The sequence below is a fragment of the Leiobunum rupestre genome, chromosome 11 (assembly GCF_980474605.1).
Source record: "Leiobunum rupestre chromosome 11, qqLeiRupe1.1.hap1, whole genome shotgun sequence".
In the NCBI taxonomy this organism is placed as follows: domain Eukaryota; kingdom Metazoa; phylum Arthropoda; class Arachnida; order Opiliones; family Sclerosomatidae; genus Leiobunum; species Leiobunum rupestre.
This window is the reverse complement of record NC_143394.1, coordinates 42,595,223-42,609,646: the sequence shown is the minus strand read 5'-3', so window position 1 is coordinate 42,609,646 and position 14,424 is coordinate 42,595,223. Positions and strand designations below refer to the sequence as shown.

The 14,424-nt window shown below is 39.5% G+C and overlaps 1 protein-coding gene across 1 annotated transcript in view; it reads left to right on the top strand.

The window, feature by feature from the left end:
* Positions 1 to 14,424, top strand: part of bbg (PDZ domain-containing protein big bang) — a 99,151-nt gene that overhangs the window by 83,096 nt on the left and 1,631 nt on the right. The window contains exons 9-11 of the mRNA XM_090164224.1: positions 11,112 to 11,417; positions 11,543 to 13,895; positions 13,962 to 14,366. Of these exons, the coding sequence (XP_090020350.1) occupies positions 11,112 to 11,417; positions 11,543 to 13,895; positions 13,962 to 14,366 (3,064 nt within the window). The remainder of the gene's footprint in view (positions 1 to 11,111; positions 11,418 to 11,542; positions 13,896 to 13,961; positions 14,367 to 14,424) is intronic.

Genomic DNA, 14,424 nt, shown 5'->3' with positions numbered 1-14,424 from the left:
CAAGATAATTGTAAGTCACAATTTCTATCATCAAACTTAACTCGCATTTAGCCTTTCATCACCTAAATAAAACTAGTTGTCTTTTGATGAAATTAGTTTAGAAAGTTAGTTGATTAGTTAACAGTTAAGTAATCAATGACTTGGTGAACACAACGTGATTCTAATGTGCAAAAAATTACGAATAGTTTTGATATAACACAGTCTGAACGGTTTTGGAAAATTGGGAGGTTGGCAGTTGGTGAGCGAGTTAGACCATTTTAAAGGAACAGATGCTATTTCCGGAATAAAAAGGGACTTTTTTATCCCTGTCCCTGAACGCCTTTTCCTCGGGCATATACGCCAGGCGACACCGCAAAGAGTTCAGGATTTAGGAATGAATGAAATTAAGTTAACAATATGGCTCATTGTGTTCAATACATTTATAATTATTGCTATTCGTGTCATCAGGGCTTTGTCACCCATAAACCAACTTACAAGAACCCAATATGAAGAGATTTTTATAGACCATACTTTTGATTTAATAACACTAAAATCGTAGTAATTTTCATGGTGATACAAAATTTTACTACTAAGCTTAGTTAAATCTAGTGTTGTAAATTTTCCGAATTGAATTGCGGAAAAATTAAAAAATGAAACAAATTACTTTTTAAGGGTTTTTAATGTTTTTAACTTTTTATCGATATAAAATGTCTAATAACAGTAAACATACTACAAAACATTAATAGGTTTATTTTTACTTTTAGATTCGAAAAAATGAGGCTAAAATGCCGTTTTATTTAAATTTGAAAACGATATATTAGACTAATCATGGAATTAAAACTTTATTTTTTATTTTTTTCGCAAAAATATGGAAAAAGGCCTCGGTCATTTTCCGGAATATTTTTTGATTTACAACTCTAGTCGTATTTCACCAGCTTCGTAATTACAACCATAATGCCCATTTCCCCAAAAATTTCCCTAAGGGGGGGGGGGCGACATAAATAATAATAATTAATTAATAATTTCCATTCCCAAAATTTTTTTAAAAAAATATACTGGTCTAACACCTCACGGAATGGAATTATAATAATAAAAAATGCAATAATAATTAATTTCTAACAACTGCATAAATTAGAAATAAAATATCTTTGAATGGCGATAAAGGTTGAGTTGGTGGTATAGCTTTTGCAAGGTCGACTGAGAAGAACAACTTCTTTAGGAAAAATAACAAATATGGACGATGGAGGGGGGGGGGGGGGTAACCAAGGAAATATATATATTTTTTGGCGTATAATCCGGTTTGATCCGTATTATTCCCGGAATGTATCGAAAGAGCTCCCGGGGAAACTCCGAAACGCGACCGCTCAAATTCCGAAAAATTTTAGCTAAAAATGAAATAAAACCAGAAATAAAAGCCAACGCTGCAAATAATAAAAATTTGCGAAAGGTTCTTTTTTTAACCTCTTCTGTTGGTGTCTAGGCACCCGGTCTGTTGTGGTCTAGGCACCCGGACGCCTTAGCCCTTTCATAAGTAGCTCTAATTACATAGCCAGAAACATTTTTGACTACGGTTCTTTGTTAGCCCATATCTAGAACCACGTAAACACTTTTCTTTTGACGATTTACAAACAAGCTGTATTTTTTTTTGCAACCAACATTTTGAGCCCACTTCGAAAACGAATCAACTGGCGTGGTTTTTGTTTAGCGTAACAATTTAATTAAGTTTGCGTAATGAACTTTAATGATTTTTTTCAATTGGACTGAGACCACCACGAAGATCTTTACAGTGTTACTATTCTATTAAATGTAGATTTTAAAATGAATAGTGTATTCAGAACAGGGCCGAGTAGAGCAATTTCGGGACCCTTTAACTGAAATTTCCGAGGAGGTTACTGGTGAAGGATAAGGTGCTGGGCCCCTATAGTAACGGGCCCTTAAATAACAAGCTTGTGGGCCCTTTTCCGACGGACCCGGGGGATTTTTCTCCCCCCTTTACATCTGCACGACCCTGATTAAGAAAATATATTGTGATAGTCGTATGCCCCTATACGGTAAAATTAGCGGCATTTTGGTGTTCAGGTTGAAACTGGCTACAAGAGATACACCTATTAAGATATTTGAAATATAGCCACTTTAAAATCAAAAAAGAAATAAGTAGGGATAGTCCTTTTAGAAATTTGCTAATTTTACACATTACAGCCTCTTTTTTTATGAAAATGAAGTCATTACGTTGTTTTAGAAGATTCCACATATGCAAATTACCGGGTTAAAAACAACGAAGTCTCCCTGCTCAAAATTTCCCCAAAAACGATGGGTTTAACACCCACCGAAGACTATAATTTTCTCTCAAGTTTTTAAAAACATAACCTCAACCCTAGCGCCGTCGAAGGCGAGGTGACGGTAGAGTCGATACACCCCAAATACTGGCCGACAGAAGCTTAAGATAATGGAATTTCAGTGGGGGTTTATTTTTTAAGAGCGGTGTTTTCTTTAACCTTTTAAAAGAGCGAAATTCCGAAATATTTTCCAAGGGTGTGTTGCCCAAAATGGTTCTTTTAAGAGTTAGAAAGCGAGCCGCGTTACTCGAAATATCCGCGTACGTTTAACACCCGCGGCTCTAAATCGGAAACCTTCAATCGGATCATAATGTCGCTTTTCGAACGGGCCGGTTTAAGAATTGAATCGAGAAAACAGAGCGTTTATGCAAATTAGGGAGATAAATCGTCGATTTCACGAGACATTTTTAAATACTTCCCGAATTTTCTTTATGGAATTAGCTAAGCGTCGTTGTTCTACACTGGGCAAATCCTTGACCTATTTCGCCAACTAACCAATAAGAATATTAATTCTGTCCGCTACGACCAAAAGGGGAAACAGAAAATGAGCGCTACACTATTAGCCCCGTTTTCCGTTTGAATTAGTACGACTGTTTTTAAGGTTCAACTAGAACACTTCTCGTACAACGGGTAATTTTAACGCGATACTAAAACCTTGTATTTAACTGAATTCTATTCGCGAAAGTGTTGTTGTTAAACGGTTTATGACTCCGTAAAATGTACCATTCGACGAAGTAAAAAAAAATTATATTCTAAAAACGTTTAAGTAGATAAAATCTTAAAATAAAGACTACTTTCCTACGACAATTCGATTAGCGTTTTTAGGTGGGGTGTCGAAGTGGTTAGCCCATTGCCTCGCAACAAGAGGAGCCGGGTTCGATCCCAGCTTGTGGCCTAAGGTGATTATTATTATTAATTTACATACACTGGCCAAAGTTAATAAACTGCTAGATTTATCGTCAGCTAAGCAAACAGCAAATTAGCAAGTGTCTTACGTAGAAGAAAAAAATCCAGCAGTTTATGAGCTTTTCCTGTTGGACTCTATGTAAAATGAAAAAGTTAATTGAGCCGTGATACTCATATTTAGAACGAATTGAAACAATAACAGTATACATTTAAATATTCTCGATAAATTCGTATAATACGAACGTCAATAGAATGGTTCTGTATCCTTTTAAAGGAATAATTATAATCTGGGAAAACGTTTCCGCACAAATTTCCATAAAATGTATTTCAAAACCCCTGCCAAATTGACAGTCAAACTTCCTTCTTGAAATCTTTTACCGGCAGTGAACAAAGAACCTCTTTTGACTGTCCGTGGGACTCGTGATACAGTTCCTATTTCTCCAGAAACTTATTCTTCTTGCGCCGAAACAATGAAGCGTATGAAACCAAAATAAAGAAACGATTAATTTTCTCAAACCAAAAATTACGCGCGCGCTACGGTGAAGGGGGGGGGGGGATATCTCGCGCTTTATCAACCGTAAGACTTCGATATAAAGCAAACGGTACCCTTTCCCGCCCTTGATAGTGTAACTTTGAGAGTACGGACTTTTCGAAGTTTCGAGTAAGAGTACCCCCCACAAAATGGACCAAACGTTTTCTAAGAAATTATGAATTCACGCTTTCGCTATAGCTGTCTCTATTTTTAATTTAAATGACCCATATTACGGAAAATTGCGGCGACATTCTTCCCTTTTAAGTCGCTTGTTTCTAACGATAACTGACAAGCCTATCTCTCTCCTTTTTTGTACAAAATTTATAATATGGCGGGAATTTACGCCTGAAATAAGATGTAATTGACTAGTTTGTTTTTGAAAGAATATTTTCAACTAATGTGCCAAATTACTTGGTCTATCTTAATGACCGTAAGAATTTTAGCGAAAATAAGTTTAATTAAACTATTGAATTTTTTCGCGTCAGTTAAAGGGTTAAATTAATCTTAAGGCTCACATTTTGTTTTATTTAAGGGGAGTCTAAAATTCCATTTCTCAATTTAAAGGGAGTATAAAATTCCATTTCTCAATTTAAAGGGAGTATAAAATTCCATTTCTCAATTTAAAGGGAGTATAAAATTCCATTTCTTTATTTAAAGGGAGTATAAAATTCCATTTCTTTATTTAAAGGGAGTATAAAATTCCATTTCTCAATTTAAAGGGAGTATAAAATTCCATTTCTTTATTTAAAGGGAGTATAAAATTCCATTTCTTTATTTAAAGGGAGTATAAAATTCCATTTCTTTATTTAAAGGGAGTATAAAATTCCGTTTCTTATTCTTGCCAGCAGAAATCCACAGGGTTGCCACGGTACCTGGAAAACCTGGAATTCCTGGAAAAGTCAGGGAATTTGAATATGGGTATAAAAATCAAGGAAAAGTCAGGGAATTTTAAAAATTTAGTCTAAAAGTCAGGGAAATGTCAGGGAATTTAATTTCGGTTGCAAATAGTAAACTTTTACTAAAATTTAGGTTAAAAAATACAAAATCTTGGCACAAAGTACAGGAAAAATCAGTGGAGATGGTAAGGGAAAACCTGGAAAAGTCAGGGAATTTTAAAAATTAATAAAAAAAAGTCAGGGAATTGTAAAGGGATTTAATTTTGGTTGCAAATAGTAAACTTTTACTAAAATATAGGTTAAAAATTAGGGATGCACCGATATGGGTACAGCCGATATATCGGCCGGCCGATATATCGGCTAATCGTGGCCGATAATATCGGCCGATATTAACAAAGTTACCTATCACAATATTATGCTTTTTTGTTTACTCTCGTAACCACCTGTTAAAAAATGATTTGATCTATATGGCTTTTGGAGTCGAAAAACCACTTATGATTCCTGACCGTTTTGGACGCGAATAATTATTTCCTACAACAGCGATCAACTGGCCTTTTTAAAAGGAAATGTAAGGTTGTGGCAATAAATATTTTCCATTAATTAGTTAGTTGAGTATCGCCTTTTTTTAAAGTTTTTCCTGAAAATATTTTTCTAATACCAGAAGTATCGGCTAATATCGGCCTCGCTTAAGCCGATATTGGCCGATACCGATATTTGAAAAATTAGCCGATATATCGGCCGATATATCGGTGCATCCCTATTAAAAATACAAAATACAGGGAAAATTAGTGGAGATGGTCAGGGAAAACCTGGAAAAGTCAGGGAATTTTAAAAATTAATAAAAAAAAGTCAGGGAATTGTCAAGGGATTTAATTTTGGTTGCAAATAGTAAACTTTTACTAAAATATAGGTTAAAAATACAAAATACAGGGAAAATTAGTGGAGATGGTCAGGGAAAACCTGGAAAAGTCAGGGAATTTTATTGTGAAAAAACTGTGGGAACCCTGATCCAAAACTAGGGATCCTTTTTTTTTTACTTCCTTTAAAGGGAGTATAACTTTCAACGAGTTTTTTTATGAAAGACCCACAATAACCAATATCGGAATCCTTTGGGGAATGGGAGGTTACATAAATGCTATAGGTTGTATTCCATTTATGAAAACACACGCGCTCTTAAATTTGGAAGCAACGCTCGCTTCTCTCCCTTTTTCTGGGAGAATTTCACAGAGTAGATTAATTTTCTGATTTCGGTATACACGTATAACATCGGATTATCGTATAACATCGCGTAACGTTGTGACATATTACTCGCGCCATTATCGAGTGAATGTTAGCACGTTTGAAGGTGGGTAAGATATAGGCGTAATCTGCCTATTTCAACGACGCGATAACTTGAGGAAATAGAAAACCACCCATAAATAATTCCTTTATCTTAAACCTGGTTCATCTAAACTAGAAAGGTTTATCAACGAATTTGACATTCGCAGACACTCCGTAATCGCGTTTAGGGAAAACAAAGGAGTGTTGATCTCGACAATTATTCGTTCCTAAATACTCCTACAAGGCACGTTCCCAACAATCCATCAGACCGATGAAAGAATTGAATACACATTTATTGACCCTTTGAAATACAAATCCCTTTGGTGTCATTATTATTATCAGTATAATAATGAAAATAAAATACATACAAATAAAATAAATAAATAAATTAACCTTTATCCGCCCTCAATTGACAAAGAAATTTGGCAATGGAAAAGATCCTTTCACAGTGGTAACGCCATTAGAGGTCGATTTTTAAATACCTAAATTCTTACCAGATGGCGGCAGCGGTTTGTAACGTCAAAAATTTAAATAACCCTAAAAATCTCAAACATTATTTTTTCTTTCGTGTTTATTTCATACTGAATTTATCCCGAGAGTCCGACACTAGATAAAAATAATATTAGAAATCTTGAAATTAATCAAAAAATCTGGGCGAAAATCAGTTCCATAATCTCTTGAAATCAGACTAAAAGCCCAAAAAACAAACACGAAAATTGTACTCTGAAATCTGAAAATCGGCCCCTCGATTTATCCCGAGTCGAAATTTAGTTTTTAACTTTGGTCAGGAATCCATACCTCTACTTGGAATGCTTATCCTGCCGTATAACGTATGGTAAGATCACTCTGACGGCTTTGGCTCCGCCTACGAGAGAAAAAAACCCCTTTGCGCGAGCTCCCTTTCCCTTTGTTTTTTTGTTAAAGGCCGACTACATAAATCTTCGGTTTACTCTGTCTATCACTGGAAGTAGGCTGACTGCATGGCACACGTGTATTGCAGTAAGCCTACTTCCAGTGGAAGACAGAGTAAACCGAAGATTTATGTAGTCAGCCTTTAAGTTAGCATGGTGGCGTCAACAAAACCGTCAGCCACATCGAGACGAAAATCTGCCGCGATAAGCATTCCTAGTAAAGGTATGGATTCCTGCTTTTTTACATCGCTTAAAATTGTGTTATAATTTTTTCTTATAAATCGTTTATAATTTATTTATATATATATATATATATATATATATTTAGTTATTATTTATTTGTCGACATCTAGTATAAACAAAAGAGTTAAAATCGAAGGGCTTCGTTGTCTAAATGTTTGTTTCGCCGCAAATAGTTCGCGAATCGCTCTATATGACACAACGAAAATATATCAGTTACAAATGATAAAAGTGAAGAGAACAAAAAGCAACGATGGGAGAGTTTCCCTTTGGGCGAACGAGAAACCGCGCTGTCCGATCAAGCTGGATCTATCAGTCATAAATGGCGGGGATCCCTGCAGGCTGGCGAGCGCACTCAACTTCGGATCGGGACGGGGTCGTCGTACCGTGTCATCCCCGCACCCCACCTGACAGTCTACTCTACGGGTAGGGCACGTCGACTTTACCCCGGCTCGTAACGTCGAGCGAAATGGTCTAAGGAGCGGGGCTTGGGATTAATACAAAATAGACACTGGCGAAAGGGGCGGCCTCAAATATCAAAGGTGGCATTGGGGGGTGGGAAGGGGGGCTGAAAATAACTATCTGGCGCGTGAGGGGAGGGCGATGCGAATCAAATTGGTCACCCCCCCTCCCGTTTTTACCGCGATGATATTACTATCTTTACTTAGTTAAATTTCTCGCTTTTTCGGATATTAGACTCGCCTACGCTCGAAGTATCCTGGAATTTTGGAAAAGTACTTGTTTACCTCTGTACATTTAGCACACATGGCTGTAATTATTTTCTGACCAGGTCAAGTTTACCTATATTCATAAGAAAAAAAGTTTTATTCACAACACAGTTTTAAACCGCCACGACAATGGCGTATATACGCCAATGCAGAAAATGCGGTGCATTGGGGCCTACCCCCGTGATGGGGCCCATAAACTTTTACTTACAAGGAGAGTACCCGAGGTGTTTATTGCCGATTTTGTTCAAAGTCGGGCGTAATGTAGACCTATATGAGATATGAAATTTCCCAAAAGGAGACGTTGCACTACCCATTCGTTTTGCTATAGCAACCGAAATTTTTTTTGATCACTTTAAACAATAAAATCTCCATTTAAAAAAGCATGGGATTTTCTCGGTTTCACAGGGTCCTAGCTACGAAAATTTTGAAAAAAATTTAAAATCACGAAATGTGTAATTTGGACCACATTTAGGTAAATTTAAACATTTTTAGGGTAAATTTGTCGAGAAATTTGTAACAAATTTTGGGTAAAATAAGGGAAAAATCTTATTTTGGTTGTAAATGGTCAAAAAAATTTCGGTTGTCATGGCAAATGTAATGGGTAGTGCAACGTCTCCTTTTGGGAAATTTCATATCTCATATAGGTCCACATTACGACCGACTTTGAACTAAATCGGCAATAAACACCTCGGGTACTCTCCTTGTTAGTTGACTGTCCGATTGGCTGTCTCACGAAAGAACGCTGTATACATGTATATTTTTATAGCGAGTATTACCGTGATGTCATTATCACGATATTGGAAGCCAGTTGAGGGGCAGGTCACTTCCATTTTGCTCTTAATCATAGTAAAATGATTAAATCAGGGTAATCAAGATTATAAAATAATCAATATTAGAAAATCTAATCACGATTTAAACGAGATTTAATCATTCTAATCATGATGTAATCTTTTAAATCAGGATTTAATCATTTAAACGAGATTTAATAATTCTAATCATGATCTAATCTTTTTAAAGTTTACATTTAACCATTTTAATTAGATTTAATCATTTTAATCACGATTTAATCAATATAATCGGTTGAATAGAGAATTTATCATTAAAATCCAAACTAAAGTACGATTTAATCATACTAATCACGATATAATTTTTTTAATCAGGATTTAATCATTTTAAACCGATTTAATCATTTAATCATGATTAAATCAGATTTAAACATTCTAATCATGATTAAATAAAATTTAAACATTCTAATCATGATGAAATTAAATTTAATCAAAATAATCACGATTAAATCGGATTTAATCTTTTGAGGGGTGCGTCGTTAATCAGGGAAGTGACCTGCCCCTCGAAACCAGTGACGTAAAAAAGCGAACGCACCCAATCGCGTACATTGGAACGCGCAAAAATTGACATGTCACAGGGGCCCATTTTCTTATCTCGCATTTGGGCCCAATTTTCCTAGCTACGCCACTGCGCCACGAGGAATTTATCGCTCGAGATTTCGTAAGGCGTAGATATTATCGTATGCTCTCTCGAAAGTTACGAGTATTTGAAGCCAGTAGACAAAAATAGTAATTTTCTAAATATTTAACGCGACAAATTGTAAAAACATTTCTTCGGTGTAAACTGGTACGTAGTCAAATTCGTAGTTTCCTAGAATCGCCACTAATAAGTTTAATAATAAGCCATTTAAAAGCCTTTAAAGAATGTATATAAAAAATAACAGTTCGATTTTTTGACCATAAACTGCAACAGGTTTTAAAACGAACCCGTTTAAAATTTGTAGACATCAGCTGGGATGGTGGAGGGGGATCCCACTCTCCTCTGTCTTCATTTATCTCCTTTCTCCCATCGCTGGTAGCGAAACAACCAAACCCCTTCTAATACCTGATTCAGCGCTCTTCACTTTGAACATGACGCCAAAAAAAAACTTTCTCTAATCTCAAGGAGTCATCGGGTTCGACATCCGATATAAAACTTTAATTAGAAGAAAAAAGAATATTGATAGGGTATTTACATATTTCCTTAATTTAGGGCTTCTTGAAAACTGGTGCGCTAGACGACGAGGAAAGCATTTTCTTTTTGCGCCCATATTTGAATAAAAATTGAAGAGAAATGTAAATTTTTCGTGTATTTGCGTTGGGATGGTTGACTTTATAATTCTCGTTTTCGATCCAAATATCTATATGAAAAATATAAATATATCAAATAAATATCAATATTTTGGTAATTAAGATAATGGTAGGAGTTAAATATAGAAATGAAGTATAAAAAAACTGTATTTTGTATCATTTACATCATGAATTATTTATTGGAATAGACCAGACCATTAGACTAAAATAGGTACCCGAAAAAAATTACGTTTTTACTTTATTTTTTTTATTTACGACTAGAAGATTTTCCTTCGAAAAATATCTATTTCTACCCCAAGATAGCCGTTAATAGCTTCAGTCGCTATTTGGCAAACTTTATCCTATATATGTTTAATTTAACCATCAAATAAAGGTCATTTCTTTGCTAATTAGAGTGTACGCGGAGGGTTTTGCGTGTAGCCATTCTTTCAATAGTCCATCGCGTGTCCAAAGCGGACGATCCGAAATGAGGGGCAACGAATGGAAGGGGGAGGTAATGGAGACGTAATGTATGCCGAAGAGACGACGAAGCTAAAATTAGCCGAAGAAATCCCGATTTAATACGACCGGTATAGCTACGAGGCTTATAGAGCCGAGTGCCGAAAAATGTTAATGGGGAGGACATTTTGGCCGAAACCTGTCTTTCTTCGAAACGACATGGTCGCTGAGGACGCATTTGGCCCGTAGTCACTCGACGGAAAACCATTAAAAAGGGAATCGAATTTTCCGCACTTGTAAAAACGAGTCTGCCGACGACGAGGAAGGGGGGGACACGCGTTTCCCCTCATTTCAATTGCCGATCACGGCCAAATTGCTATTATTGACCCATAGGATAAGCTGCTGGGGCCCTTTCCAAAGAGACACAGAGCGCCGATTTGTGGCTCCGGGTGAAACCTCAACACTCGGACGTTTACCAGTTTTTGATGCAAAAACCGCGAAAGCTCGTTTATAATCGTCTTCAGTACCTATCTCTCGCTCTCTCTCTCTCTCTCTCTACTTCGAAGATCCTCCCAGAAATTACCCTCGGAGGATAATCGAAGACTAGAATATTGATCGATAATTGATAAAAGGTAAACGGCCTTCCGACTTTCCATTCAACCCTTTCTCTTGTTTTGGTTTTGTGTACAGGCGATACGGAGGAAATACGCGAAGAACATTTCCACCCCAAAGATCAGGCAGTCATCGGGGAAAATTCGATTGTTGAACAGGATCTAACGGCCGAAATCAAAGAAGAGAGACCGTTGGCCGAAGGATCGAGTCCGGTGTCCGCGGATTCGAACAAATCTCTCTTAACAGACGTCGAGGATAGCCAAATCGTCGCGAAAAAATTGGAATTGGTCGATAGCGCGCCGGTAGACCAACGAGACAAATCGAAAGAAGTTCCCGAAGATCGAGACAAGGGCAATTCCGTACCAGAAGGGGAACGATTGGAAGGTTTGTATTTTGATTCTTTAAGTTAATTTAAACACGATTTAATTTTTTTTTATATTTCGCGTTTTACATTTCATTTATAACGAAAAATAAATTGTCTAATTGGGTTGAAAATTTCAAACTTTTAGAACGAAAGGAGTTGAGTGATGAAATGGACATATACTTATCGGGTCCACCATCGTATCGCGTCCACCAGCATCAAGTAGTCAGCAACCACAGTGGCGAAACTCTAGAATCGTATCGGAATTTCAAATTATCCCCTCCCCCGCCACCGACCTACTCCAGAGCTCCTCCGGACGGTCACGAGTTCCCTCCGAATTATTGCGAACCGTTAGTGCCACCGGCCTCGCTACCCCCCAGTATGCCCACCATCGGCGCCGACCAGTGCCTTTCCGGAGAGAAGGCCACTCTGGTCCGGGAGTCGTCCTCTTCGTCCCTGTCGCGTTCCTTCTCGCTCTCTAGCCCTCCGGAGTACCTGGCCCAAGAAGGGCTCACGTCCGACGGCAAGGTCTCGTACAAGGAAACCATAGCCTTCCACAACCACAGAAACCAACAAAATGGAACTCTCCCGGCTCGATTGACGAACGGGTCCAATAACAGGTGGAACAGCGAAGAATGCCTCACCAAGAACGGAAGCGCTTCCGGCGGCCGACTGTTTTCCAGAAGGGAAAACGAAAAGCCGCCCAGCGTCCGGGACCGTATTGCCTTATTTTCCAAACCGGACGTTCCCGTCAAAACGCCGCCCCCGCCGCCACAGTCGTCGGTCTTTACAACCACGTCCAAGAGCGTCAGCTTAGCGGCGCCAAAGAGGGAATACGTGCCGGTGAAGGTAGAGGAAGATCGAGTAAAGCCATTAAGCAACGGGGACGCCAAGGATTCGACGGAGACGAGGCCGAAGAATGGTGTCCCAGTTCACGAACCCGTCATTCTCAGAAGCGTGAAAGAAGAATTATCTTTGGCCAAACCGAACCAGGAGATAAATCCGCCAGCGCTTCAGCCGGCGTCACCGGTCAGGAGGGAAAGTAGTCCTTACATATCCAACTATCCCCAAACGCAGTTAACGAGAAAGAGGTTCAGTTACGGCGGTCAAAGGTTGGGCGACGATGTGGGTCGTCGGTCCTCGCTGGGTTCCTATCCACCACCCTATCTGGAGCCGAGGCGACAGAGCACCACCAAACTAAAAGGCCTGGTCATTCCGGATAAAGCCACGTTTGCCTCTAAGGCAGAAAATCGACTACCCACCATCATTCGAAGCTCCAGCGTAACTCCAAGTTTCGTCAACTCCTACGAAAAACCCGTGACGTCTTTGTCGGAAGCCAACACTTTCCAAGCCAGGAGTGATTTGGTAGTGGAAGCCGCCAAACCCTCGATGGCCGTCTCCTTAGACTCTCAGACGGCCGCTTGGAAGCATCAGTCCCGAGTCTCGGCCGTGCAGAAGGAACATCAACCGGCTTTCAAATCTCATTCTTTGGACTTGCCCAAAACGGTAGCCATGACGTCGTGCGTCGCCTCGACCGTGTCTTCTTCGTCGATGTCTTCCCTGTCAGCCACCCAAACGAACGGCTCCAAGCAGTCAACTTTCCAGTTTTCACTTTCACACAGTAAACCAGTGACGCCTACGCTTCCAGAAAAACCCATAATCGTCTCGCCAACGCCATCTTCCAATTCTTCCTCCAGCCTTCACGATCTACCGACGGAGAAACCCTCGTCTAAAACGACGGTTACTGCTAACGTAGAAGCGATTCCGCCTCCTTTACCGGCTTCTAGGCCTCCCAATACGGCCGCCCGTGAGATGACTTCCGTCAAAGACATTAATCAAAATTCTATCGCGTTATCCAATAACGAAACGCAGAGCCAGTACCTCGACTACAAACAATCCACGAATGCGGAACTGGTTAAAACGACGACCAACGTGAACAAACTGAGCGCGTTGGACCGCTTGGACTCCTTAGTTTTAACCAATTGCTTGGCGAATAAAACGAACGACGAAATCAAATTTGACTCACCGACGAACGACAATTCGAGAACGAACAACAACAACGTCAATCTGAACAACAACCTCATCAACGCTAGGCACCAGACGTACGTCGAGCGAGTCATCAGCCGCGAAGACATTCTGTCGATCGCCAGTAACGGTGGTGCCATGACTCCAGACTTCATGTCTTGCGGGTCTTCCGTTTTCTCCAATTCCTCAACCAGCGACAGTCGACTATGGTCCATCCGACCCTCAGAAAGCGACGACGACACCAACTCAGTCATCAGCCTCAGGACGGAAGACAGCCGACAGACGGCCGACGACTCCATGTCGGACGCCACTACCGATTCGATGGACAGACTGAATTCCGATTTAAAACCCCGACGTCTAAGTCAGCAAAAAACGGTTCTCCGCGCCAGTATGGATTCGGCGGACAGCGTCAAAAACTTCAGGGCTTTGGCTGAACGATGGGAAATGCGAGCCGTCGACAGCGATTCGTCAGCGAGGTACGATTAATACGCGGACCTATTTTTATCGTTATTTTAACTAAGCGGAATTGGTTTCGAATTTAGATCCACGCCAAACGGACCATCGCCAGTTTCCACTTTGCCCTTGACGAGAAGAGAATCGGCCAAATCCATTTCGCCAACAATCACCGACAGTGGTTTCAAGCTTCCTCCTTCTTTATTGCCCCGCAACGGGTTGGAATCTGTGGACGGTAAAGAGAAGCCACCTTCCCCGACGGGAAAACATTCGCGAGAGACAAGGTCTTATTCGATCAATAGCGACTCCTGGAGTTCCGCCTTCGTCAAAGAAAGGTTGGAAGTTTCCTCGAACGATCGTAGCAAGATCGCGTCTGGTCTGGAAAGAAGCGTCAGTACGTTCAATCTTGACACTGCCACCAAATCCTTAGACAATACCAACAACAAAGTGAGCCGGGCAGTTTCCTACTCATCCGGAATTGGAAAGTCATCCAGGTAAGCTCGAACGCAAAATAACAGAAAACTAGAAAGAATAGCGGGAATAATTTTTCTT